At 36.5% G+C, this 26239-nt stretch overlaps 2 protein-coding genes across 2 annotated transcripts; both read left to right on the top strand.

Annotated features, from left to right (window-relative positions):
- The first annotated feature begins 188 nt into the window (after positions 1 to 188).
- On the top strand, positions 189 to 5141 carry LOC124996537 (tumor necrosis factor receptor superfamily member 14-like). Its single transcript, XM_047569674.1, has 10 exons — positions 189 to 323; positions 1518 to 1618; positions 2315 to 2408; positions 2645 to 2770; positions 3028 to 3183; positions 3990 to 4077; positions 4169 to 4344; positions 4471 to 4508; positions 4607 to 4666; positions 4777 to 5141. The coding sequence occupies exons 2-10, from the start codon at positions 1529 to 1531 to the stop codon at positions 4789 to 4791; spliced, it is 843 nt and encodes a 280-aa protein (XP_047425630.1). The 5' UTR covers positions 189 to 323; positions 1518 to 1528; the 3' UTR covers positions 4792 to 5141.
- Positions 5142 to 8514: 3373 nt separating this feature from the next.
- LOC124996513 (tumor necrosis factor receptor superfamily member 5-like) lies at positions 8515 to 24403 on the top strand. Its single transcript, XM_047569621.1, has 9 exons — positions 8515 to 8601; positions 13951 to 14044; positions 14284 to 14409; positions 22530 to 22685; positions 23403 to 23490; positions 23583 to 23767; positions 23894 to 23931; positions 24029 to 24085; positions 24196 to 24403. Exons 2-9 carry the CDS (start codon positions 14032 to 14034, stop codon positions 24208 to 24210), a joined length of 678 nt encoding a protein of 225 aa, XP_047425577.1. The 5' UTR covers positions 8515 to 8601; positions 13951 to 14031; the 3' UTR covers positions 24211 to 24403.
- Positions 24404 to 26239: the final 1836 nt, after the last annotated feature.

Here is a 26239-nt window from a genome sequence, read left to right on the forward strand (position 1 = left end):
TTGTCAGTTTCTTCCCTTTAGTGACTGGAGGCATTTCTCTTTTAGAAGATCTTGTCACAACTTTGTTACATCAACTTCTGCGTGCAATGGCCCTGTTATTCAGATCTGCTTGATTTGGTGTACGTCATTCTGACGTGACTGTGGTGACATATAACGTTTTTGTTTCGTCTTTCACTTTACTTTAGTGACTGGAGGCACTTCTCTTTTAGAAGATCTGGTGGTGGTCTGAACATTAATTAGTTGGCTACAACTTATTTTTCTTTGGAATTTTGTGACAAGGTTGTTGTTTTTTTGGCAGCTGGTTCCTACGTTGGTTGTTGTCGGTAAGTTCCTCATGGGTGAACGCCTGCATTAATTGATACGTGTTATGGTCCTGATTAGAGTTGCTTCTCTTTTAAAATAATTTATCAGGGGGATGTTCTGAGCATCATCAGTTGGTTACAACATTGTTGTTTTTTGGCAGCTGGTTTCTACGTCGGTCACCGTTGGTGAGTTCATCTTGGGTGGACGCCTGCATTGATTCAACTGTTCTGTTATATGTGACTTGTGTTTACTTTAAACACCGTCACTCTGTTTTCCATCACTATAGTTTGTCTCTACCTTCATACTACCAGAGTTGTGTTGTCAAACAAAACAGTACAACACAAGTTAAGGACAGTGGTGTCTGATGTGTCATGAAGGTTAACGTATAGGGTTGGGTGATACTGGGAAGTTTAACGAGTATTCATGAGCATCTTGTTCTAACGTTTTCTTAGTTCTTCAGAACCAAGCAGATCTCAGTGATCTGTTAAAGTTTGTGGTTTTTGAATCACCGTAGGCTAACTCACAATTTAGTGCATAGTTGACAAATTGCATACGATTGTTTTAGAAAAATAATAACAACTACAGTAACAGTAGTCAATTGAGCAAAATAAGTAAACAAAAGCAACTAAGTAATAATAAATATAAAAATTGCACAGGGAGGGAAATGTTTGCTTATTAATTTTCCACCACAGGAGTCTATCTAGTCTACTTTAGGGTACCTGAAACTGTGTAGTACACACTAATTGATTATTGATTTATTTATTTTTTTAATTTTCACAAAAGAAAAATCAGAAATTAAATTTCCACTTTTAATTTTTCTGATGATTTACAGCTTTAAAATTTGTTACACTGCACAGAGAAATGATTACATTACTTCAGCCTATAGCCCTGCGTGTCCTGAATCTATAGAGGTGGCAGGAGCAGTGGTGAGAGGCACAGCTTGGGGTTCGAAGGTTCACCTCCAATCCCTGTCCATGGCTGTGGTGCCCTCAGCAAGCACCTAACCCCCAATATGCTCCCCGGGTGCACCCACCAGACGGGCTGTAGCCCACTGCTCCAACTGTACTTATTACTGTGTGTGAATAACTGGATGGGTCAAACAGCAGGACAGAATTTCCCCTCGGGGATCAATATAGTATATCAAAAAAAAAATTATGTAACCAGGATCCCTGCTGGAAAATTCTGTTTTTATAAACATTTAATTTTTCTTACAGATGCTCTTCTCATGTTCAAACTCATGTCAGCCCAGATCTCATTGAAGATGTCTTCAGTTCAAGACAAAACATTTTCATCTTTGAGAACTTCAGCTTTTCTGGTAAAATTCTTTACAGCAGAAAATCACAGGATAATAAATGATAAAGCTCCTAATCTAATCCTCCTAATCCTGGGAGATTCTTTCTATTAGTGGGATAGAAGAAGTGGGGTTGTTCTTCAAGTCCTGTTTACATCTCACATACATCCAACAACTCAAAGTGAACTGGATGTTCTCTGGTTACCCTCTGATCAGATAGAGCAGAGTTCAACCAGTCTGTACATTCAGTAACACTGTGTGTTACCCTTTAAAATCTGCTGCGTTAAAAAAAATAACAATTTCAACATTAAATGAGCAGGAAAAAGAAATGAACCGGGAGTTGGGTCAAATTAACCCAGCCAGCTGTTCAGATATAAATGAAGCCCTTTCAACATCATTGACCCAAAGCGAAACAACCCAGAAATGTGTTTATAGTACCTCAAATAACCCAAAAATATGACCCAGCATGAACAACACACAAATAAGAGTCTATATAGAAAACTCCCACTACAAATGAATAACAATTTTTACGTTGTGTTAAGAAGAGACAGTATTCTCATAAAGAATGTCTTTATTGTTTACTTGTACAAGCCTCATGTCATGATCCAGAAATTGATTGTAATGAAAAGATGTTGATGTTGAGGGCAGAGATCAATAGATCAAAGAAACATGGGAGATGATCATTTTTACTACGTTGTTTCTTTTAACTTCTCTTCACAGATAATTGTGGTGAAAGTCTTGTGCTGTCAAACCCTCACATGTCGTCCTGAAGAATATCAGATAGACAATAAATGCTGCCTAATGTGTCCACCTGGTAAGATCCAACTGGAGACTAAAAGTTTCCTTATTGTTTCCTGATGTTTAATGTGTGATCACAAGTGAAAACTGCTACTGAACAACTACAATCAATGAATATTCTCTTCCTTTTTAAAACCTTGCCTTCATCTGATGGTAGTAATAATAATACCAGTTTAAGAGGCAACAGTGTATGAATCTTTGGTAAGCATGCAAGATTTGTTGAACTATAATCTCTGGTTTTCTTCTCAACAGGAAACAGAGTTAAAATAGATTGTACAGAGTTCAGAACTACATCATGTCTGCCCTGCATGAGTGGAACTTATATGGATAAAGCTACTGGACATAAGCAGTGTTTCCAATGCAGCAACTGTGATACAGGTACATTTATGTTGATATTAATTATTTATCAGTAGAAATGTTTTTATTTCTTTATTTCTTTATTTGTCACATTAACATCAACAGGTGAATTTTAAATCAAATCAGATGTTTCCTATGAATTCATGAACTGAAGAGACTATTGTGTCACATTTTGTAAAGTTGTTCTAACCACTGAAGGTATCTTTAAATCAGAAACACATTAAACAGAATAGGAGTTTTGTTTCTGCATGTTTTGTAACTTCCATATGTGTTGATAGGTTCTGGTCTGAAGGTAAAGAGGTCATGTACAACAACATCAGATACAGTTTGTGAACCACTTGAAGGATACTTCTGTATTGACTTAATAAAGGACCAATGTGAAGCAGCACAGAAACACAAGGACTGTGATCCAGGACAATACATCAAGGAAAAAGGTTGGTTTTCTAGTTTAAATGAGCACAAAGTTTAAGGAAACTGATATTTCTGCCAGTTTACTCATTAAAGCTCCACAAAGATCACCAAAGTGTTTTAAAGCTCTTTGTAGTTTCAATCAGCTGGACTTTGCTCAGTTTTCCTTCAACATTGAATATTTATCAATCACACTTTGATACTTTGAGGAAGCAGAAGCAGACTAGATCAGTTGGCCAGTTGTAAGCCTGCACCATTCTTGGACATGGTGATTTCTGACCAGTAGATGGAAGCAAAGAGCAACAAAAGTCTAACAGAGTCTGTTTGTCCACATTTACTGATGTCGTGCAGAGTGATGGACTGACTTAGACACGATGAAAGGAAACTAATCTTACACTCTTCAACAGTTTTAACAAACCATCAACATGATGTTGCTCAGTTGTCCTTTAATATTTATTATGATACTTTGAGGAAGCAGAAACTGCTCAGACTAGAACAGTTAAACATTTTAATAAATCTTAAGTAAAGTGAAGCCTAATGGTGTCACCTGAATATTTCCTGTCTTTGGTTGTCTATATATGATGTATATCATCTTACAATATACCAACATTTTAATGAATTACAATTGATTTAAACTTTAATTTGCAAAGAAATGTTTATCATTTTAATGAAGGTTAAACATGACATGTTATACAAAACCAACCTAGGTCATGTTTCTATGTTTCTTCATAGATTAATAAACCTCATTCCAACACATTATTTCCTCATGAATTCATCTCTTCATACTTGAGACTGAACTAGTTTCATCTTCCATATAATGTTGTGTGTGCAGGTACATCCTCCTCAGACACTGTGTGCTCTGACTGCAGTGATGGAACATTTTCAGATGGAACATTAACATCTTGTCACCAACACACACAGTAAGTAAATCCTCACATCACACATGGAGACATGTTTGATGTCTTATTACATCAGTAATATTCTCTATAAAATGTCTCTTTATTGTTCCAGATGTGAATCAATGAACCTTCAGCTGATAACCGCAGGAACTAAGTCAACTGATTCTGTTTGTGGGGAAAGAACTTTAAATATTGTAGTTTTTGTGGGCTTCATCATCTTTCTGGTTGTTGTCGATCTTGCAGTAGCAGTATCGTACTGCATCAAAAGAAAGAACAAATGTCCAGCAGGTAGGTTCCATTTATAGCAGGAAAATATTCTTCTTGTTCATGTTTTGTCACATCTTTGATGATATTAATGTTTTCTGTTGAGTCATGACAGTGATGGTAAATATGTTTTTCTCTGGTTTTATTTAGTTACAGATGAAAACAATCATGCAGACAACTCCATAGAGGTATGTTTATTTCTCACTGTTACAGATCACAGCATTTGGTTTATTTAAGAAATTAGATCATGCAATATTTTTTTCCCTTAATTTCTTCTAAAAAACAGAATCCCCAAGATACACAACAACCAGCACAAGAATTGATGCCATTGTCAGAGCAGGAGGAGGTAAGACAACTGTGTGCTCTTCAATTAAATGTTTATTCACTGAGGATCTTCTGGTTGTGTGATGTCTCTACAAATGTTTGTGTTTAAAGTCAGTGTGTTTCTCTCCTCAGGTTAAACCTGTGTAACCAGTCTAAACTCTCAGATGAAATCTGTTTTCTGTGGACTACATTTGCTCCAGAATCCAGTTATTATTCATTTGGACGCTGTCTTTACAGAGAACAGAAAAATCAAATCAGTGACATAGAGACATTTAAACTGAGTGTGTCTGTCTTAATAGACTAATAGTTACAGACTTTCCTGTGTTCATCAGTGTTGTTTAGTAACATCAGGTTATGGTTAATACTTAACCTTTCATAAAAAAACATGAAGATTTTCTATAATAGAAAAAGACATTAAATCTTAAAGGTTTTGTGAATGTGTTACATGCTGAAGTGTCCTTGAGCAAGACACTGAACCTCCAGTTGCTCCCAGTGTGTGTGTGTGTGTGTGTGTGTGTGAGTGAATGTGTAGATGTGTGTGTGACTGTAAAAGCTCTTTGAGTAACAATAGGTAGAAAAGTGTATATATATGAATGCAAGACCATTTACCATTTACCATTCACTATTCACTATGACGTTTCTACAAATGAACAAGTGCTTTCTGCTTTAATTAAATGTGTTTCTCTCCTGAACCAGTGACATGTGAACTGTTCACTACAGAGTAAATGTGCTCCAGTATCCAGCTGTTATAAACTTATAAGCTAATTCTGTTTGGGGAAAAAAACTACTGTTCCAACTAATGCAATTCATGTCTGAGAGCATTACTACTCTATTGTATGTACGTTTGTATTGTGGATACTGGTGGCTGTATGAATGGTGTGAATCTTTGTTGTTTTTTTATTATTATTTTCTATCTTTGCACTGGTCAGATGTGGCAATTCCGTTGTACTGATGTAAAATGACAATAAAATATTTAAACGTGTTAATTAATGTTGCCTCTGTGATTTAACACCAGCACAAGGACTTAAACCTTAGTTATCAATACATTTAATAAGATTCAAAGATACAGATCACAGCAACAAAATACCCAGAGGTCTGGTCCAGTAATAACTGTGCAATCATTAAACTTGTGCCTCCATGACTATTAAATATTCAAAAGAGAACCCCTCCCCTCCATATACAAAATATGTGAAAAGTAGAAGAACTTAGAGAAGTTTAATGTATGTGATTAAAATTAAAATATAAATAAAACAAGAATAGCATATAATGTTGTGTGTGCAGGTACATCCTCCACAGACACTGTGTGCTCTGACTGCAGTGATGGAACATTTTCAAATGGAACATTAACGTCTTGTCACCAACACACACAGTAAGTAAATCCTCACATCACACATGGAGACATGTTTGATGTCTTATTACATCAGTAATATTCTCTATAAAATGTCTCTTTATTGTTCCAGATGTGAATCAATGAACCTTCAGCTGAAAACAGCAGGAACTAAGTCAACTGATTCTGTTTGTGGGGAACAAACTTCAAATGTTGGAGTTATTGTCACCATCATTGTTCTGTTTTCTTTAGTCACAGTAACAGTTCTAACAGTCGTATCAACATTCTACTGTGACAAAGTAAAGGAACAATGTACAAGAAAAATGTTATCACATTTTTGAAGCATAGTGTTTTCTTCCAAGTCATGACAGACTCATGCTGCTGGGGCTTGAGGCTGCACCACCACAGACATCCTGCATCACCTCTGTCCACAAGAAGTTACACCAGAGAGAGATGAATGACTACAGACGGCTGCCCTGACATCCAGAATCATGAGGAGGATGGCTGCTGCTCCTCCAGGTCCACCACACAGGAAAAGACCCTGAACAAACTCCAGTCCATCATGAACAATGTCCTCCACCCTCTACATGACATCAGAGTCGGGAGATATGGGGCAAGATTTGAATGAAAATGATTTATTTATAAATGAATGATTGACGTAGTGTGATGACGGGTTTTCTGATTTGCTTTTTGGACTGTAAGTTTATAAGTAAATGGAAAATACTTTATTCTCACAATATTTTTTTTTTTTTGTTCAGAAACAACACAAAATGATCACTTCTGTTTCAGGGTTCAGGAACTACAATTCTGTTTCTGTATCTCTGTGTTTTCTTTTTTCTTTTCCATGATTTCTCATATGCTTATACAAATTTGTTGTGTTACCACTGTATCTTGAAGCCCTTTTACAAGTAGTGGATTCTTATGTCGGTCGTCGTTGTTAAGTCTTGTTAAGGGTCTTATTCTGATTCACCTTCGAAGATTAAACGTTTTTTATATATAACCTGTGTACAGTCTGAACACTATTTGTTTTCCAGCAGGGCAGTGATGGCTCCTCCCCCTTCATACCACAAGGCTGAGTTGTTGAAGTCGGGAATGCAACACAAGAGAAAGACGGGAACTGTCTGATATGACACGTAGGTTACTAAAATGCAAACGACAGCTTTTATAAAACGAAACTATGGCCTCAATTTTCTGTTCAGCCCTGATTATCTGCGTGTAGACACACGGCATGTTTTAACCGATCTGTAATAAAGCCACAATAACTTTCAAAAGGAACATCATTAAAAAGATTCACGACAAAAAGACATGTCATTTGTGGTGGGAAACAGACTACTCCCTCCTACTTAGTACTTGAGAATGCAACTTTTATTTACTGTTCGTCTAGCAGAGAACAATTAGGACCATTAACTGGAAGGTAATGATGAGTATTGTAGCTGAATTTATCTTTACTGTGGTAAGAAAAAGGAGACAGGTGTAGGCATAGACATTATAGACAATATTAATGACAATTTTTAATTTTGCAGAAAGAAAAAAAAAGTTGACAAATACACGTTCGGGCTGCGAACATGCGACTTGGCACCTTGTTGGCGTTTTTTTTTTTTCATTCTCAAAAATAAAAATCGACACAGAAGAATTACACATAAACTTATAAATAGTTCATCAGAATTTTCAAGACATCAATACTGTAACCTGGTGTATGTGCTACCATAACAAAACTAATGCACTGATTGAAATAAATAAATCTGTTGGCATTTTTATTCATGTTGATCCTCATTTTGACCTTGCCCGTGTACTAGTCTATACTGTAACAACTTTGAGTTGTACAAATACTTTGTTACTGTACATAAGCAGATTTTTCAGGTATCTGTAGTTTACTTGAGCACTTATTTTTCTGACGACTTTTTACTTTTATTGCATTTGTATAAACATGGTTTGTTAACCTCCACAGTTGACATGATGTAAAAAATGTGACATGATCAGACATGACTAGAGAGACCACAGAGCAAAAGTCTAAGAAGTAGTCAACCATTAACTGTGGCAGGGTGTAACTTGCAGCAGCGTGAAGGAATGAAGGTGAGGAACTTTTTTTCATTTTGCAAAATCATCAACAAATGTGTTTCATTAATGGTTTTTACTTAATTACAATTCAGAGCCTGTACTTTCTTACTTTTACTTGAGTGAAGGAGTTGAATCAAGTCTTTAACTTTTACCAGAGTATTCTTTTTACATAGGTACAGGTACTTTGGTTTAAGTACAGGATGTGAACACCTCTGAATGTCTGACACTGAGCAGCTGAGAAAATAACAGAAGTGTGGAAAACTGTCATCAAAGCAGAAGGCAGCTTCTGTGATATATAATAAAAATGCAGAAAAACCCTTGAATGAGAAGTTGTGTCCATACTTTTGGAGAAATCGAAAAATTGAAACTTGTATAGTATAATTTATAGTGAATATACTCTGTTATTGATATACGCAACTGTAACTGCAATGTTTAACCAGTGTCCTTGCTGGAAAATCCAGTGTTCTCACAGATGCTGTTCTCACATTAAAACTCCCTTCGGCTCCAGGAAAATATCCCTGTTATACGTTAAGACTTCAAGAAGAACATCTTTGAGAACTTCAGCTTTTCTGGTAAAATTCTTTACAGCAGAAAATCACAGGATAATAAATGATAAAGTTCCTCCTCTAATCCTCCTAATCCTGGGAGATTCTTTCTGTTAGTGGGATAGAAGAAGTGGGGTTGTTCTTCAAGTCCTGTTTACATTTCACATACATCCAACAACTCAAAGTGAACTGTATGTTCTCTGGTTACCCTCTGATCAGATAGAGCAGAGTTCAACCAGTCTGTACATTCAGTAACACTGTGTTGTTATATAGAAAACTCATCCACCATAATGGTGCAGAATGAAAAATCTCTGCATTTATAGATCAATCTATGCTACAGTTAAACTTGTATTAATGTTAAATAACAAAAATACCAACAACTCTAATGTCTTCATAGTAAAACTGCTTGTCAGTATATTTGTTCCAATCATTCATTTTAGGAGTCCTTGATTGTTTTTAAGTCAGTACCCACAGCAGAATCAAGATATTTATATAAATACTTCAACAAATTTACAGTGTGTTAAATAGAGACTCCCAGCCCATAAAGAATGTATTTGTCAGTAGCTTGTGTTATGATCCAGACAGGTTTCATTCTACAAAAAAGGTCAGAGGGCAGAGTTGGATGGATCATAGAAACATAGGAGATGACCATTTTTATTATGTTGTTTCTTTTAACTTCTCTTCTAAGATGATAGTGATGAAAGTCTTGTCCTGTCAAACCCTCACGTCGTCCAGAAGATTATCAGATAGGGAAGGAATACTGCCCAATGTGTTCACCTGGTAAGATGCAAATGAATGAATCTATGGCCTAAGAAAAAACTGTCGGTAAACAATAAAAATAGATTGATATTTATTGCCAGTACGTGTTGTACTCTCTCACCTGCTGTTTTGGATGAAGTGGTAGCTGAAATATTTAATCTGGTCTGTGATATTCACAACAATAAGAGATACAAATGTAATTGAAACTTTACTTAGCATGCAGCGTGCTTTTTACCCTGAAGATTCTATTTTAATTAAATTAAAACAAGATTTTCAACATCTGTGTGAACATCCTGCTAAAACTGGAAGAAGAGTTACTGCAACAGATGGGACGCATGGCTGCCACTAATACGAAGTTAAACGTGTTTGAATTCTGGAGAACTGATGACAGAAATATGAATGCCAGTTTTATCACATACTATAAAGTGATAAAGTATAATGACATTCTAAATTATTATTAAAGTTGACACAACTGGGGGACAATGCTATCATTCCAAAAACTAATTCAGAGCATTAGCTGTAACTTTGAGTTAATCGTAAACTGGCTTAAGAAATGTGCTTGTCAATTAGCACAGTACATGAACTCGTAAGCTAATCAGTCTTCTTAGGCATTTATTTATGTTTGCAAAATGTCAGTTTATACTGAACCATTGTCTCGTTGCGTTGAGTGAGCTGGTCAAACTAAAAGGTCTCAAGTTCTTAAATTAATGCAGCAGAAAAATGGATAGTGATGCTAAGGATCATTACACTAAAACTAAGAAAGTTGAGGTAATGCTTAGTGCATTAACTAACATCAGGTGAAACAAGGAAATCCTCTCACGAGAGACTGAAAGAGCAAAATACAATTAGCATAAAAGGAAGTGTTCGAGTTAGCATATGAGAAAACACAAATTAGAGATGCTTAAAGAAAAGATGCTCTCAGAATGACTTCACTCAGTATGACATCATGGATGTGGTTGAGAAGCTTGAATCTGAATTTAAACAGTTTTGAATATTTCCTGTGAACCTGCCATTCCCCTGGTCCTCTGTTACATTGTCTGCAATCTTTGCCCTGTTCTTAGTTTTTGTCCTGGTTTTGTCTCTTACCTGTTAAATACATTCTGCCTCATCCCTGTGTCCTGCATTTGTTTCCCACTTCACTGGAATTCATGACAGAATGAAGCGACCAACATTGACGCACTGCACAAAAAGGCAAGTGGTTTTGGTCTGTTTACAGCAAATGTTGGACTGACCGTGGCCCAGGCCAGAGTTTGGGCCTTTTTATGGAGGCACTTGGGTCACAATGAGGTTCTTGATAGGGAGGCATGGCCCTCGTTGACAACGCAACACCAGGCCGACTAGTTCTCTGTCCTACTAACCACCAACCACAAGCTGTTCCTGTTCAGGAAGGTACAGCCCATTTGAGATGCGTGGGGTCAGGTTTGGAGGCGCTACATATGTCATCAAAAGGGGGCTTGACAGATAAAATGTGGGAATGTCTTCATGCATGAAAGCACGAGGTAGTTTTGTTGACTTTAAACTTAATATGAGTGGAGTCATTGATCCCTCATCAGTTTTTCGTATAGGACAAACCAGTCAACAGAAGACACCATTCCTTCACACTGCACTGTCATGAGGAGAAACTATGATGAAATGCTGTCAGGGAATTACCGTTCAGCATTCATCATGATTATCTCAGAGAAACTTGTGGCAAACTGGACTCATTGAGAATGTGCTGGCATACTGCATCTCTGTGTGTATGTTGATCTTCGGCAGAAAAGAAGGTGCTTCCTAGAATGAGATTTAGTGATGAGAAACTCCTCAGATGATCTTTGACTCTCTGGAGGATATTACCAGGTCCAGATGTCCTCCAGAACATTTTAAATGACTCAATCTGGACTCAATCTGTTCGTCTTCCTGTAATTCTCTTTAAAACTGTTCTGTAAAAATATTATTTTGTTTTTTGTGACACATGCATTTTGGCCTCATCAAGCACCTTTGTTCCGTGTTTATAAACGCAGACGGATCTAATCACAACCGGTTTGACAGGATTTCTGAAAACAGCGTCACGCATCACGTCTTTCCCACACCTCTTTTGTCTTGTCTGTTTCTTCCCTTTAGTGTTTGGAGGCACTTCTCTTTTAGAAGAACTGCTGGTGGTCTGAACATTAATTAGTTGGATATAACTTATTTTTCTTTGGAATTTTGTGACATGGTTGTTGATTTTTTGGCAGCGGGTTCCTACGTTGGTTGTTGTCGGTAAGTTCCTCATGGGTGAATGCCTGCATTAATTGATACGTGTAAACAGCGTTTTTGTTTCGTCTGTCACTTTACTTTAGTGTTTAGAGTTGCTTCTCTTTTAAAATAATTTATCAGGGGGATGTTCTGAGCATCGTCAGTTGGTTACAACATTGTTGTTTTTTGGCAGCTGGTTTCTACGATGGTCACCGTTGGTGAGTTCATCTTGGGTGGACGCCTGCGTTGATTCAGCTCTTCTGTTATATGTGACTTGTGTTCACTTTAAACACCGTCACTTTGTTTTTCATCACTATAGTTTGTCTCTCCCTTCATACTACCAGAGTTGTGTTGTCAAACAAAACAGTATAACACAAGTTAAGGACAGTGGTGTCTGATGTGTCATGAAGGTTAACGTATAGGGCTGGTTGATACTGGGAAGTTTCATGAGCACCTTGTTCTAACCTTTTTTAGCTCTTCAGAACCATGCAGATCTCAGTGATCTGTTAAAGTTTAAGTTTTGAATCACCATAGGCTAAGATGCTAGAGAGAGTGTAAACTATGAGGAGTTGTGAGCACCTGTGTGTATGTGTGAAGGTGTGTTTGAGTGTATGTGATTGTAGGGGGCTTGTATAAACAGTCCTGCTGTGGAACCGATGACACTGATTTACAACAGTAAATACACTTATGTGCACCTTGAAATATGTTATAAATAGTTATTTAAAGTTTTTCATTGTTTTATTAATGCTATTACAAGTTCAATGTTTCTTTCTCTTTTATGAATGCTTTCTGTTTCTGTTACACTGAGACAAATTGAGTTACATCAGCCTATAGCCCTGTATGTCCTGAATGTACACCGGTGTAGAAAAATGAGACCACAGTGAGTAAATATGTGACAGAAACAAAAAACAGTCAAAAACGACATGGGATTAAGATTAAAGAATCAGTTAAAGATTAAGGCTTCCCTAGCATAGAACAATGAACACTGTAACAGCTGAAAAACAGAAATGTGGAAAGTTGTCATCAAAGCCAAAGGTGGTTACTTTGTAGAATCTTAGCTATAAAACATATTTAGATTTTCTTAATACTTCTTTGTTTACTACACAATTTCTGATGTGTTTGTTCATAGTTCTGATTTCTTGAAAATGATCATTGAATGAGAAGGTGTGTCCCAGCTGTACATAGTGAATCTACACTGTTATTTTTTAACTGTAATATATGTAACAAGGATCCCTGCTGGAAAATTCTGTTTTCTAAACATTTAATTTTTCTTACAGATGCTGTTCTCATGTTCAAACTCATAACAGCCCAAATCTCATTGAAGATGTCTTCAGTTGAAGACAAAAAATGTTCCTGCTATATGACAAGACTTCAAGAAGAACATGTTTGAGAACTTCAGCTTTTCTGGTAAAATTCTTTACTGCAGCAAAATCACAAGATAATAAATGATAAAGCTCCTCCTCTAATCCTCCTAATCCTGGGAGATTCTTTCTGTTAGTGGGATAGAAGAAGTGGGGTTGTTCTTCAAGTCCTGTTTACATCTCACATACATCCAACAACTCAAAGTGAACGGGATGTGTTGTGTCAAATTATTCCGAAATAGGAGACCCTTGTAAAACTTAGTCCTTGAAAGATGTTCAATTCAGCGTGGAGATAACTTCTCTTTGGAGTCTCAAAAAATCATCAGGAGTCAAAGTCCAGAGCATCAGAGTGATCGTTATTGCCGGCAAAAAAGGAGAGCAGCATCACAGGACAAAAAATGGTCACCACGACCCCGCTCTGAGATGCGAGGGGTACTGTCCTCATCTTTTATACCTTTGGGACTCACAAGTCACACCCTTGTCCATCCCCTACATGGGGCACACCCTCACCAACCCCTTATTTTAACCAATCATACCCTTAGAAATTGTCTTCGTCACTGTTGATGAGCCACATGGCCAGGGATGCCAGATGAGCCACATGGCTCTGAAGCATCGTGATCTACTCCAAATACCTTTTCTATTTTTTCCCCCAAGTTCAAACACATGGAGTTATATCAGTAGCTTTGGAATTTCCCCAGTTTCACAAAGTTACTCCCGTTCATTAAAGCAAAACAACCCAGAAATGTTTTTATAGTACCTCAAATAACCCAGAAATATGAGCCAGCATGAACAACACAGAATTTTTAACATTCTATATAGAAAACTCACACTACAAATGAATAACAATTTTTACGTTGTGTTAAGAAGAGACTGTCCTCTCATAAAGAATGTCTTTATTGTTTACTTGTACAAGCCTCATATCATGATCCAGAAATTTATTGTAATGAAAAGATGTTGATGTTAAGGTCAGAGATGAATAGATCAAAGAAACATGGGAGATGATAATTTTTACTACGTTGTTTCTTTTAACTTCTCTTCACAGATAATTGTGATTAAAGTCTTGTGCTGTCAAACCCTCACATGTCGTCCTGAAGAATATCAGATAGACAATGAATGCTGCCCAATGTGTCCACCTGGTAAGATACAACTGGAGACTGAAAGTTTCCTCATTGTTTCAGATGTTTAATGTGTGATCACAAGTGAAAACAGCTACTGAACAACTACAATCGATATTTATTTATACTCTCTCTTTTTTAAAATTTGCCTTCATCTGATGGTTTTAATAATAATACCAGTTCAAAAGGTAACAGTGTATGAATATTTGGTTAACATGCAAGATTTCTTGAACTATAATCTCTGGTTTTCTTCTCAACAGGAAACAGAGTTAAAATAGATTGTACAGAGTTCAGAAGTACATCATGTCTGTACTGCATGGATGGAACTTATATGGATAAAGCTACTGGACGTAAGCAGTGTTTTCAATGCACCAACTGTGATACAGGTACATTTATGTGGATATTTATCAGCAGAAATGTTGAAAAAGTTGTTCTAACCACTGAAGGTATCTTTAAATCAGAAACAGATTAAACAGAATAGGAGTTTTGTTTCTGCATGTTTTGTAACTTCCATATGTGTTGATAGGTTCTGGTCTGAAGGTAAAGAGGTCATGTACAACAACATCAGATACAGTTTGTGAACCACTTGAAGGATTCTTCTGTATTGACTTAATAAAGGACCAATGTGAAGCAGCACAGAAACACAAGGACTGTGATCCAGGACAATACATCAAGGAAAAAGGTTGGTTTTCTACTTTAAATGAGAACAAAGTTTAAGGAAACTGATATTTCTGACAGTTTACTCATTAAAGCTCCACAAAGAGCACCAAAGTGTTCTAAAGCTCTTTGTAGTTTCAATCAGCTGGACTTTGCTCAATTTTCCTTCAACATTGAATATTTATCAATTATACTTTGATACTTTGAGGAAGCAGAAGCAGACTAGATCAGTTGGCCAGTTGTAAGCCTGCACCATTCTTGGACATGGTGATTTCTGACCAGTAGATGGAAGCAAAGAGCAACAAAAGTCTAACAGAGTCTGTTTGTCCACATTTACTGATGTCGTGCAGAGTGATGGACTGACTTAGACACGATGAAAGGAAACTAATCTTACACTCTTCAACAGTTTTAACAAACCATCAACATGATGTTGCTCAGTTGTCCTTTAATATTTATTATGATACTTTGAGGAAGCAGAAACTGTTCAGACTAGAACAGTTAAACATTTTAATAAATCTTAAGTAAAGTAAAGCCTAATGGTGTCACCTGAATATTTCCTGTCTTTGATTGTCTATATATGATGTATATCATCTTACAATATACCAACATTTTAATGAATTAAAATTAATTAAAACTTTAATTTGCAAAGAAATGTTTATCATTTTAATGAAGGTTAAACATGACATGTTATACAAAACCAATCTAGGTCATGTTTCTATGTTTCTTCATAGATTAATAAACCTCATTCCAACACATTATTTCCTCATGAATTCATCTCTTCATACTTTAGACTGAACTAGTTTCTTCTTCCATATAATGTTGTGTGTGCAGGTACATCCTCCTCAGACACTGTGTGCTCTGACTGCAGTGATGGAACATTTTCAGATGGAACATTAACATCTTGTCACCAACACACACAGTAAGTAAATCCTCACATCACACATGGAGACATGTTTGATGTCTTATTACATCAGTAATATTCTCTATAAATGTCTCTTTATTGTTCCAGATGTGAATCAATGAACCTTCAGCTGATAACAGCAGGAACTAAGTCAACTGATTCTGTTTGTGGGGAAAAAACTTCAAATGTTGGAGTTATTGTGGGCGTCAGCGTTGGTCTGGTGTTTTTTTTAGTCGTTCTAGTAGTAGTCGTATTGTACTGCATCAAAAGAAACTCTTTTACAGGTAGGTTCCATTTATAGCAGGAAAACATTCTTCTTGTTCATGTTTTGTCACATCTTTGATGATGTTAATGTTTTCTGTTGAGTCATGACAGTGATGGTAAATATGTTTTTCTCTGGTTTACAGACAACTCCACACAGGTATGTTTATTTCTCACTGTTACAGATCACAGCACTTGGTTCATTTATGGAATTAGATTATGTATTTTTTTCCCTTCAATTTCTAGTATTTTTTAAAAAAAAAAATTATCATTATTATTCTGAAAAGAATCCCCGAGGTCCAGTTCAAGAGCAAGAACCAATGTGTTAGGAGGTAAGACAACTGTGTTCTCTTCAATTAAATGTTTATTAACTGAGGATCTTCTGGTTGTGTGATGTCTCTACAAATGTTTGTGTTTAAAGTCAGTGTGTTTCTCTCCTCAGGTTGAACTTGTGTAACCAGTCTAAACTCTCAGATGTAATCTGTTCTCTGTGGACTACATTTGCTCCAGAATCCAGTTATTATTCATTTGGATGCTGTCTTCACAGTGAACAGAAAAGACAAATCAGTGACATAGAGACAGTTAAACTGAGTGTGTCTGTCTTAATAGACTAATAGTTAGAGACTGTCCTGGTCTGACCTGTTAAAACAGGTAGAACATTGTTCTTTATCAGTGTTGTTTAGTACCATTAGGTTATGGTTGATATGAACTCTAACATTTCATAAAACACATGAAGATTTTCTATAATAGCAAAAGACATTAAATCTTAAAGGTTTTGTGAATGTGTTACATGCTGAAGTGTCCTTGAGCAAGACACTGAACCTCCAGTTGCTCCCAGTGTGTGTGAATGTGTGTGTGTGTGTGTGTGTGTGTGTGTGTGTGTGCGTGTGTAGATGTGTCTGTGACTGTAAAAGCTCTTTGAGTAACAATTGGAAGAAAATTGTGTATATATTTATAAAAGCATTCACTATTCACTATGACGTTTCTACAACAATGAACAAGTGCTTCCTGCTTTAATTAAATGTGTTTCTCTCCTGAACCAGTGACATGTGAACTGTTCACTACAGAGTAAATGTGCTCCAGTATCCAGCTGTTATAAACTGATGAGATAATTCTGTTTGGGAAAAAAACTACTGTTCCTACTGATGTAAATAATATGTCTTAGAGCACTACTTTGAATAAATCTAATGTCTGATCTTCTCGAGAATTGGTTTTATCATTGTAATAACTTTTTTGTATAATTTAGTTTTCTTCATGTTTGTATGTACGTTGAAAATTGTGTATACTGGTGGCTGTATGAATGGTGTGAATCTTTGTTGTTATTATGTTTTTCTATCTTTGCACTGGTCAGAATTTTGTTGTACTGATGATGACAATAAAATATCAACTGTTTTAATTAATGTTGCCTCTGTGATTTTACACCAGCAAAAGGACTTAAACCTTAGTTATAAATACATTTAATAAGATTCAATTAATTAAAATTAAATAAAAATCGCAAGAATAGCAATATAATGTGTGTGCAGGTACATCCTCCTCAGACACTGTGTGCTCTGACTGCAGTGATGGAACATTTTCAGATGGAACATTAACATCTTGTCACCAACACACACAGTAAGTAAATCCTCACATCACATGTGGAGGCATCAAGTTTCTACAAATGTACAAGAGGTTTCTGCTTTAAGTGAACAGGTTTCTCTCCATAGTGTGAACCAGTGTAAACATGCTAAACAACATGTGAACTGTTCACTACAGAGTAAATGTGCCTCAGAATCCAGTCGTTACACAGCTGGGTGTTGGCACTTTGTCTTTAGAACAGGAAAGAAACTTCTGGCCTGGAAGTTGAATATATAACATTAAAATTAAATATAAAAATCGCAAGAATAGCAATATAATGTTGTGTGTGCTTATGTTTGCAAAATGTCAGTTTATACTGAACCATTGTCTCGTTGCGTTGAGTGAGCTGGTCAAACTAAAAGGTCTCAAGTTCTTAAATTAATGCAGCAGAAAAAGAGAAGATGGATAGTGATGCTAAGGCTCATTACACTAAAACTAAGAAAGTTGAGGTAATGCTTAGTGCATTAACTAACGTCAGGTGAAACAAGGAAATCCTCTCAAGAGAGACTGAAAGAGCAAAATAGAATTAGCAAAAATGCACTCAGAATGACTTCACTCAGTATGATATCATGGATGTGGTTGAGAAGCTTGAATCTGAATTTAAACAGTTTTGAATATTTCCTGTGAACCTGCCATTCCCTTGGTCCTCTGTCACATTGTCTGCAATCTTTGCCCTGTTCTTAGTTTTTGTCCTGGTTTTGTCTCTTACCTATTAAATACATTTGGTTTCCAAACTTCTGCCTCATCCCTGTGTCTTGCATTTGTTTCCCACTTCACTGGAATTCATGACAGAATGAAGTGACCAACATGGACGCACTGCACAAAAAGGCAAGTGGTTTTGGTCTGTTTACAGCAAATGTTGGACTGACTGTGACCCAGGTCAGAGTTTGGGCCTCTTTATGGAGGCACTTGGGTCACAATGAGGGTCTTGATAGGGAGACATGGCCCTCGTTGACAACACAACACCAGGCCGACTAGTTCTCTGTCCTACTAACCACCAACCACAAGCTGTTCCTGTTCAGGAAGGTACAGCCCATTTGAGATGCGTGGGGTCAGGTTTGGAGGCGCTACATACGTCATCAAAAGGGGGCTTGACAGAAAAAGTGTGGGAATGTCTTCATGCATGAAAGCACGAGGTAGTTTCGTTGACTTTAAACTTAATATGAGTGGAGTCATTGATCCCTCATCAGTTTTTCTTACTGGACAAACCAGTCAACAGAAGACACTATTCCTTCACACTGCACTGTCATGAGGAGAAACTATGTTGAAATGCGGTCAATGGAATACCATTCAGCATTCATCATGACTATCTCAGAGAAACTTGTGGACAAACTGGATTCATTGAGGATGTGCTGGCATACGGCATCTCTGTGTGGTATGTTGATCTTCGGCAGAAAAGAAGGTACTTACCAGAATGAGATTTAGTGATTAGAAACTCCTCAGATGACCTTTGACTCTCTGGAGGATATTACCAGGTCCAGATGTCCTCCAGAACATTTAAAAGGACAGAAAGTACTCTGAACACAATCTGTTCGTCTTCCTGTAAATCTCTTTAAAACTGTTATTTATTTTTGTGACACAGGCATTTTGGCTTCATCAAGCACCTATGTTCTGTATTCATAAAATCTGGAGAATCTGACCCCAGCCGGTTTGGCAGCATTTTTGCAAGTCACAGCTTGTGTCACAGCTTTCTCACATCTCTTGTCTGTTTCTTCCCTTTAGTGTTTGGAGGCACTTCTCTTTTATAAGATCTGGTGGTGGTCTGAACATTAATTAATTGGCTATAACTTATTTTTCTTTGGAATTTTGTGACAAGGTTGTTGTTTTTTGGCAGCTGGTTCCTACGTTTGTTGTCGTCGGTAAGTTCCTCATGGGTGAATTCCTGCATTGATTGATACGTGTAATGGTTCTGTTATTGAGCTCTGCTAGATTTGGTGTGGGGAGACCAATTATTCTGCAAATGACGTGACCGTGGTGATATATGACAACGTTTTTGTTTCGTCTGTCACTTTACTTAAGTGATTAGAGTTGCTTCTTTTTTAAAATAATTTATCTGGGGGATGTTCTGAGCATTATCAGCTGGTTACAACATTGTTGTTTTTTGGCAGCTGGTTTCTACGTCGGTCACCGTTGGTGAGTTCATCTTGGGTGGACGCCTGCGTTTATTCAACTGTTCTGTTATATGTGACTTGTGTTTACTTTAAACACTGTCACTCTGTTTTCCATCACTATAGTTTGTCTCTCCCTTCATTCTACCAGAGTTGTGTTGTCAAACAAAACAGTACAACACAAGTTAAGGACAGTGGTGTCTGATGTGTCATGAAGATTAACGTATAGGGTTGGGTGATACCGGGAAGTTTAACGAGTATTCATGAGCATATTGTTTTAACCTTTTTTTAGCTCTTCAGAACCAAGCAGATCTCAGTGATCTGTTCAAGTTTAAGTTTTGAATTACCGTAGGCTAAGAGGCTAGAGGAGTTGTGAGCACCTGTGTGTATGTGTGAAAGTGTGTATGAGTGTATGTGATTGTAGGGGGCTTGTATAAACAGTCCTGCTGTGGAACCGATGACACTGATTTACAACAGTAAATACACTTATGTGCACCTTGAAATATGTTGTAAATAGTTATTTACAGTTTTTCATTGTTTTATTAATGCTATTACAATTTTTCTTTCTCTTTTATGAATGCTTTCTGTTTCTGTTACACTGAGACATGATTGAGTTACAACAGCCTGTAGTCAGACTTGTCCTGACCTATAAATGTGCAGGACTTCATATTACAATGAAAAATGAGGCCACAGTAAGTCCAAATGTAACAGAAACAAAAACAGCTTTAAATTTCAAACATCAAATGAGGTCTCAGAATCTGTAGGTCTCTCTAAATGTTATAACACCACCAATATTTTTCCTATGTTCCTTAAGCTTTATGGTAGCTGAAACTGTGTAGTACACACTAATTGATTATTGATTTTTTAATTTTCACAAAAGAAAAATCAGAAATTCAATTTCTGCTTTTCATTTTCTCATGATTTACAGCTTTAAAATTTGTTACACTGCACGGAGACATGATTGCATCAGCCTATAGCCCTGTGTGTCCTGAATCTATAGAGGTGTAGAAAAATGAGACGACAGTGAGTAAATATGTGACAGATACAAAAAACAGCCAAAAACGACATGGGATTAAGATTAAAGAATCAGTTAAAGATGAAGGCTTCCCTAGCATAGAACAATGAACACTGTGACAGCTGAAAAATATTTTGCTTTTAGCACTTGGTAAAACTAATGTCTGACATGAATCAGCTGACTGAGAGAATAACAGAAATGTGGAAAGTTGTCATCAAAGCCAAAGGTGGTTACTTTGTAGAATCTTAGATATAAAACATATTATGTTTTCTTAATACTTCTTTGTTTACTACACAATTCCTGTTTGTTCATAGTTTTGATTTCTTGAAAATGATCATTGAATGAGAAGGTGTGTCCCAGCTGTACATAGTGAATCTACACTGTTATGGATTTTAACTGTAATATATGTAACAAGGATCCCTGCTGGAAAATTCTGTTTTTATAAACATTTCATTTTTCTTACAGCTGTTCTGATGTTCAAACTCATGTCAGCCCAGATCTCACTGAAGATGTCTTCAGTTCAAGAAAAAAATGTTCCTGCTATATGACAAGACTTCAAGAAGAACATCTTTGAGAACTTCAGCTTTTCTGGTAAAATTCTTTACAGCATTTCACAGGATAATAAATGATAAAGCTCCTCCTCTAATCCTCCTAATCCTGGGAGATTCTTTCTATTAGTGGGATAGAAGAAGTGGGAATGTTCTTAAAGTCCTGTTTACATCTCACATACATCCAACAAGTCAAAGTGAACTGGATGTTCTCTGGTTACCCTCTGATCAGATAGAGCAGAGTTCAACCAGTCTGTACATTCAGTAACACTATGCGTTACGCTTTAATATCTGCTGCGTTAAAAAATAACAATTTCAACATTAAATGAGCTGGAAAATGAATGAACCAGGAGCTGGGTCAAATTACGTCATTGACCCAATGCAAAACAACCCAGACAGTACCTCAAATAACCCAGAAATATGATCCAGCATGAACAACACAGAAATAAGAGTCTATATAGAAAACTCCCACTACAAATGAATAACAATTTTTACGTTGTGTTAAGAAGAGACTGTCCTCTCATAAAGAATGTCTTTATTGTTTACTTGTACAAGCCTCCTATTATGATCCAGAAATGTATTGTAATGAAAAGATGTTGATGTTGAGGGCAGAGATGGATGGATCAAAGAAACATGGGAGATGATCATTTTTACTACATTGTTTCTTTTAACTTCTCTTCACAGATAATTGTCATTAAAGTCTTGTGCTGTCAAACCCTCACATGTCGTCCTGAAGAGTATCAGATAGACAATGAATGCTGTCCATTGTGTCCACCTGGTAAGATCCAACTGGAGACTAAAGTTTCCTCATTGTTTCCTGATGTTTAATGTGTGATCACAAGTGAAAACTGCTACTGAACAACTACAATCGATATTTATTTAAAACTCACCTTCATCTGATGGTAGTAATAATAATACCAGTTTAAGAAGCAACAGTGTATGAATCTTTACTTAGCAACATGCTCCTTACTATGATAATTGTGTTTTAACACAATTGCCTAAAATATAATCTCTGGTTTTCTTCTCAACAGGAAACAAAGTTGAAACAGATTGTACAGAGTTCAGTAATACATCATGTCTGCCCTGCATGAGTGGAACTTATATGGATAAATTTACTGAACGTAGAGAATGTTTCCAATGCACCAACTGTGATACAGGTACATTTATGTTCATATTATTTATTTATCAGCAGAAATGTTTTTAATATTTTTCCACATTAACATCAACTGGTGAACTTGAAATCAAATCAGATGTGTCCTATGAATTCCTGAACTGAACAGACTATTGTGTCACATTTTGTAAAGTTGTTCTAACCACTGAAGGTATCTTTAAATCAGAAACACATTAAACAGAATAGGAGTTTTGTTTCTGCATGTTTTGTAACTCCCATATGTGTTGATAGGTTCTGGTCTGAAGGTAAAGAGGTCATGTACAACAACATCAGATACGGTTTGTGAACCACTTGAAGGATTCTTCTGTATTGACTTAATAAAGGACCAATGTGAAGCAGCACAGAAACACAAGGACTGTGATCCAGGACAATACATCAAGGAAAAAGGTTGGTTTTCTAGTTTAAATGAGCACAAAGTTTAAGGAAACTGATCTTTCTGCCAGTTTACTCATTAAAGCTCCACAAAGATCACCAAAGTGTTCTAAAGCTCTTTGTAGTTTCAATCAGCTGGACTTTACTCAGTTTTCCTTCAACATTGAATATTTATCAATTACACTTTGATACTTTGAGGAAGCAGAATCAGACTAGATCAGTTGGCCAGTTGTAAGTCTGCACCATGTTGGACATGGTGATTTCTGACCAGTAGATGGAAGCAAAGAGCAACTTACTGATTACCTTTTATATGTGCACGGACAAGTTCAAGGTGATGTAACGAAAAGTGTTAAATTATTTCCAAATTTGACACAGAAATGTTTTGTTTTGTTTTAACTTGGGCCTTAAAACAATATTTCCTGTCTTTGGTTGTCTATATATGATGTATATCATCTCACAATACATTATTATTAATAATAATATATTTTAATTAATTAAAATTAATTAAAACTTTAATTTGCAGGGTAATGTTTATCATTTTAATGTTGTATAACATTTTGTATAACATGTCATGTTAAACATGACATGTTATACAAAACCAACCTAGGTCATGTTTCTATGTTTCTTCATAGATTAATAAACCTCATTCCAACACATTATTTCCTCATGAATTCATCTCTTCATACTTTAGACTGAACTAGTTTCATCTTCCATATAATGTTGTGTGTGCAGGTACATCCTCCTCAGACACTGTGTGCTCTGACTGCAGTGATGGAACATTTTCAGATGGAACATTAACATCTTGTCACCAACACACACAGTAAGTAAATCCTCACATCACACATGGAGACATGTTTGATGTCTTATTACATCAGTAATATTCTCTATAAAACTGTGTCTTTATTGTTGCAGATGTGAATCAATGAACCTTCAGCTGAAAACAGCAGGAACTAAGTCAACTGATTCTGTTTGTGGGGAACAAACTTCATATGTTGGAGTTATTGTGGGCGTCATCATTGTTCTGGTTGTTTTAGTCGTTCTAATAGTAGTAGTAACAGTATTGTGCTACATCAAAATAAAGAACAAATGTCCAGCAGGTAGGTTCCATTTATAGCAGTAAAATATTCTTCTTGTTCATGTTTTGTCACATCTTTGATGATGTTAATGTTTTCTGTTGAGTCATGACAGTGATGGTAAATATGTTTTTCTCTGGTTTTATTTAGTTACAGACGAAAATAATCATGCAGACAACTCCAGAGAGGTATGTTTATTTCTCACTGTTACAGATCACAGCACTTGGTTTATCTAAGAAATTAGATCATGTAACATTGTTTTCTTTAATTTCTTCTAAAAAACAGAATCCCCAAGATACACAACAACCAGCACAAGAATTGATGCCATTGTCACAGCAGGAGGTAAGACAACTGTGTGCTCTTCAATTAAATGTTCATTAACTGAGGATCTTCTGGTTGTGTGATGTCTCTACAAATGTTTGTGTTTAAAGTCAGTGTGTTTCTCTCCTCAGGTTGAACCTGTGTAACCAGTCTAAACTCTCAGATGAAATCTGTTTTCTGTGGACGACATTTGCTCCAGAATCCAGTAATTATACATTTGGATGCTGTCTTCACAGAGAACAGAAAAGACAAATCAGTCACATAGAGACAGTTAAACTGAGTGTGTCTATCTTAATAGACTAATAGTTTGAGACTGTCCTGGTCTGACCTGTTAAGATTAAAATTAAAATATAAATAAAACAAGAATAGCATATAATGTGTGTGCAGGCACATCCTCCTCAGACACTGTGTGCTCTGACTGCAGTGATGGAACATTTTCAGATGGAACATTAACATCTTGTCACCAACACACACAGTAAGTAAATACTCACATCACACATGGAGACATGTTTGATGTCTTATTTTCTTTCTGTACATCTTCATGTAAAACACGTCACTGTTGTTCCAGATGTGAATCAAAGAACCTTCAGCTGATAACAGCAGGAACTACGTCAACTGATTCTGTTTGTGGGGAAAAAACTTCAAATGTCGGAGTTATTGTCACCATCACTGTTCTGTTTTCTTTAGTCACAGAAACAGTTCTAACAGTCGTATCAATATTCTACCGTGACAAAGTAAAGGAACAATGCACAAGAAAAATGTTATCACATTTTTGAAGCATAGTGTTTTCGTCCAAGTCATGACAGACTCATGCTGCTGGGCCTTGAGGCTGCACCACCACAGACATCCTGCATCACCTCTGTCCACAAGAAGTTACACCAGAGAGAGATGAATGACTACAGACGGCTGCCCTGACATCCAGAATCATGAGGAGGACAGTTGCTGCTCCACCAGGTTCACCACACAGGAAAAGACCCTGAACAAACTCCAGTCCATCATGAACAATGTCTTCCACCCTCTACATGACATCAGAGTCGGGACATATGGGGCAAGATTTGAATGAAAATGATTTATTTATAAATGAATGAATGACGTAGTGTGATGACGGGTTTTGTGATTTGTTTTTTGGACTATAGGTTTATAAGTAAATGGAAAATACTTTATTATCACAATAATGTTTTTGTTCAGAAATAACACAAAATGATCACTTTAGAATAAATGAAAACGTTCTGTTTCAGGATTCAGGAACTACAATCCTGTTTCCGTAGCTCTGCGTTTTCTTTTTGCTTTTCCATGATTTCTCATATGCTTATACAAATTTGTTGTGTTACCACTGTATCTTAAAGCCCTTTTACAAGTAGTGGATTCTTATGTCGGTCTCGTTGGTAAGTCTTGTTAAGGGTCTTATTCTGATTCACCTTCGAAGATTAAACGTTTTTCTTATATAACCTGTGTTCAGTCAGAACACTCTGTTTTCCAGCAGGGCAGTGATGGCTCCCTCTTCATCCTGCCAAAGTTCAGTTGTTGAAGTCGGGACTACAACGCAAGTGAAGGACGGAGCTGTCTGATGTGACACGCAGGTTACTAAAATACAAACGACAACTTTTATAAAACTATTTCCTCAATTTTCTGTTCAGCCCTGATTATCTGCGCGTAGACACTCGGCATGTTTTAACCGATCTGTAATAAAACCACAATATCTTTCAAAAGGAACATCGTTAAAAAGATTCACGACAAAAAGACATGTCATTTGTGGTGGGAAACAGACTACTCCCTCCTACTTAGTACTTGATGATGCAACTTTTATTTACTTTTCATTTAGCAGAGAGCAACTAGGACCATAAACTAGAAGGTAATGATGAGTATAGTAGCTGAATTTATCTTTACTGTGGTAAGAAAAATAGGACAGGTATAGGTACCAGATATGTTCGGCCCTGGGATCCGGCGCTTCCGAATGACGTCACTTCCTGTCAAATGCATGATCGTGAAAATTCGACCATGTTCGTATTCATTCGTCTCGGCCTGCGAGATCACAATAAAGTTTTTATTTACAATTTTTAACCACACCAGTATAATTTATTTTCACAATATGTTTGGAAGAGATAGCCCAATAAAGGAACGACTCTGCGCCTTGTTAGCGTTTTTTTTTTTTTTTTCATTCTCAAAACTAAATGA

The sequence above is a fragment of the Mugil cephalus genome, chromosome 1 (genome assembly GCF_022458985.1).
Source record: "Mugil cephalus isolate CIBA_MC_2020 chromosome 1, CIBA_Mcephalus_1.1, whole genome shotgun sequence".
Lineage (NCBI taxonomy): Eukaryota > Metazoa > Chordata > Actinopteri > Mugiliformes > Mugilidae > Mugil > Mugil cephalus.